A 1,696-nucleotide genomic window follows, 5' to 3' on the forward strand; every position below is an offset into this window, starting at 1 on the left:
ACAAGTTTCAAAATTTTCCCATTTTCTACTGCATAACTTTTGATGGCATCAAGGATGTCTTGCTTATCCACGAAATATGTTCCCACCTCCCAGTTGAAATCAAAATTTTTTTTGGCATAGTAAACTTACAAAAATGCCCATACCCTTCTTCATCCTCACTGTCTTCATCACTTATATCAGGAGAAGTTAAGTCCTCAAATTGTCATTCGTCATTGAACCAACCATAATCATTAATATAATCTTCTTCCATATCTGACTCAGACCCAAGCAAAACAGGTTCAACCTCAACCTCCAAATTACTAGAACTATGACTTACATCACACTGAACATTTATGTCTACTAACCCATCCTCACTATTCATCTGACCATCATCATCATCACGTGATGTACTCCAATCACAGACTACTACTTCTATATCCTCCAAGTCTTGTACTTCTATTCTGTAACCCTCACCATCTAACCTATGACCCTCACCATCATGTGCTTCTATCCTCTCAGCCTCAATATCAGCTTCCTCAACCTCTATTATTTCTTCATGCATTTCATCTGTTGTTGTTCTCTCAGCATCACCTTCCTCAACCTCTATCCTCTCACCCTCATCTTCTTGCACTTCATCTGCTGTTGTCCTCTCACCATCAGCTTCCTCAACCTCTATCTTCCCAACCTCAACTTCAACTTCATCTACTTCTCTCCTCTTAGCCTCAACATCAGCTTTTTGTCCTTCTATCCTCTCTTCCTGTACTTCATCTGTTGTTGTCCTCTCACCATCAGCTTCCACAATCTCTATCCTCTCACCCTCAAATTCAACTTGATCTGCTTTTGTCCTCTCACCTTCAACATCAGCTTCCTCAACCTCTATCCTCTCTTCCTACACTACATCTGTTGTTGTCCTCTCACTATCAGCTTCCTCAATCTCTATCCTCTCACCCTCAAATTCAACTTGATCTGCTTCTGTCCTCTCACCTTCAACATCAGCTTCCTCAACCTCTATCCTCTCTTCCTACACTACATTTTCTTTTGTCCTCTCAACATCTCCTTCATCAACCTCTATCCTCTCACCCTCATCTTCAGCTGCTTGTGTCATCTCAGCCTGACCAACATCATGTGCTTTTATCCTCTCACCATCACCATCTACCCCCTCATCCAACTGTTTCCTCAAACCATCATCTATACCCTCAGCAAATTGTGCACCCTCACCACCCTCATTCACCTGAGGTGCAACTTCCTCACCTCCCTCATCAACGTTGTATTCAATCATGGGAATCACATCAGGTTGAGAGATAGTGCACACAACATATAAATGAACTTGCCCATTTAAGTGAGCTAAATTGACCATATGCATGGCCCCTACGTCATCACACAATGCTTCTAGCCTATCATCTAATAGAGGACCACATCCAATAGAAAATCACAGATCCTTAAAACCATCGTACCCAAGACTTTTCACTACACTAACTACAACAAAATAACTCCATAAGTCAGGATCAAAATACATTGTCTCACTTTCCCCTTTATACTTCATGCACCCGTCATTCACGAACTTCCCCCCATGGTGAATAGAAACCTCTATATTGTCCATCACACAAAACACAATCAACAATATTCTACACCTACAAATAAGCCTAAAATGACAAAAAATACTGCTTATTAAAGTGATAATGACAGAACAAACAAAGGGTTTAAAGATGGGGGACAT

At 40.9% G+C, this 1,696-nt stretch overlaps 1 protein-coding gene across 1 annotated transcript; it reads right to left on the minus strand.

Annotated features, from left to right (window-relative positions):
• Positions 1–202: 202 nt before the first annotated feature.
• Positions 203–1,342, minus strand: LOC108321237 (uncharacterized). Its single transcript, XM_017552930.1, has 2 exons — positions 1,010–1,342; positions 203–868 (listed from the first exon to the last, which is right to left on the minus strand). Exons 1-2 carry the CDS (start codon positions 1,340–1,342, stop codon positions 203–205), a joined length of 999 nt encoding a protein of 332 aa, XP_017408419.1.
• Positions 1,343–1,696: the final 354 nt, after the last annotated feature.

This window comes from Vigna angularis, chromosome 8, assembly GCF_016808095.1.
Source record: "Vigna angularis cultivar LongXiaoDou No.4 chromosome 8, ASM1680809v1, whole genome shotgun sequence".
NCBI classification, from domain to species: Eukaryota; Viridiplantae; Streptophyta; class Magnoliopsida; order Fabales; family Fabaceae; genus Vigna; species Vigna angularis.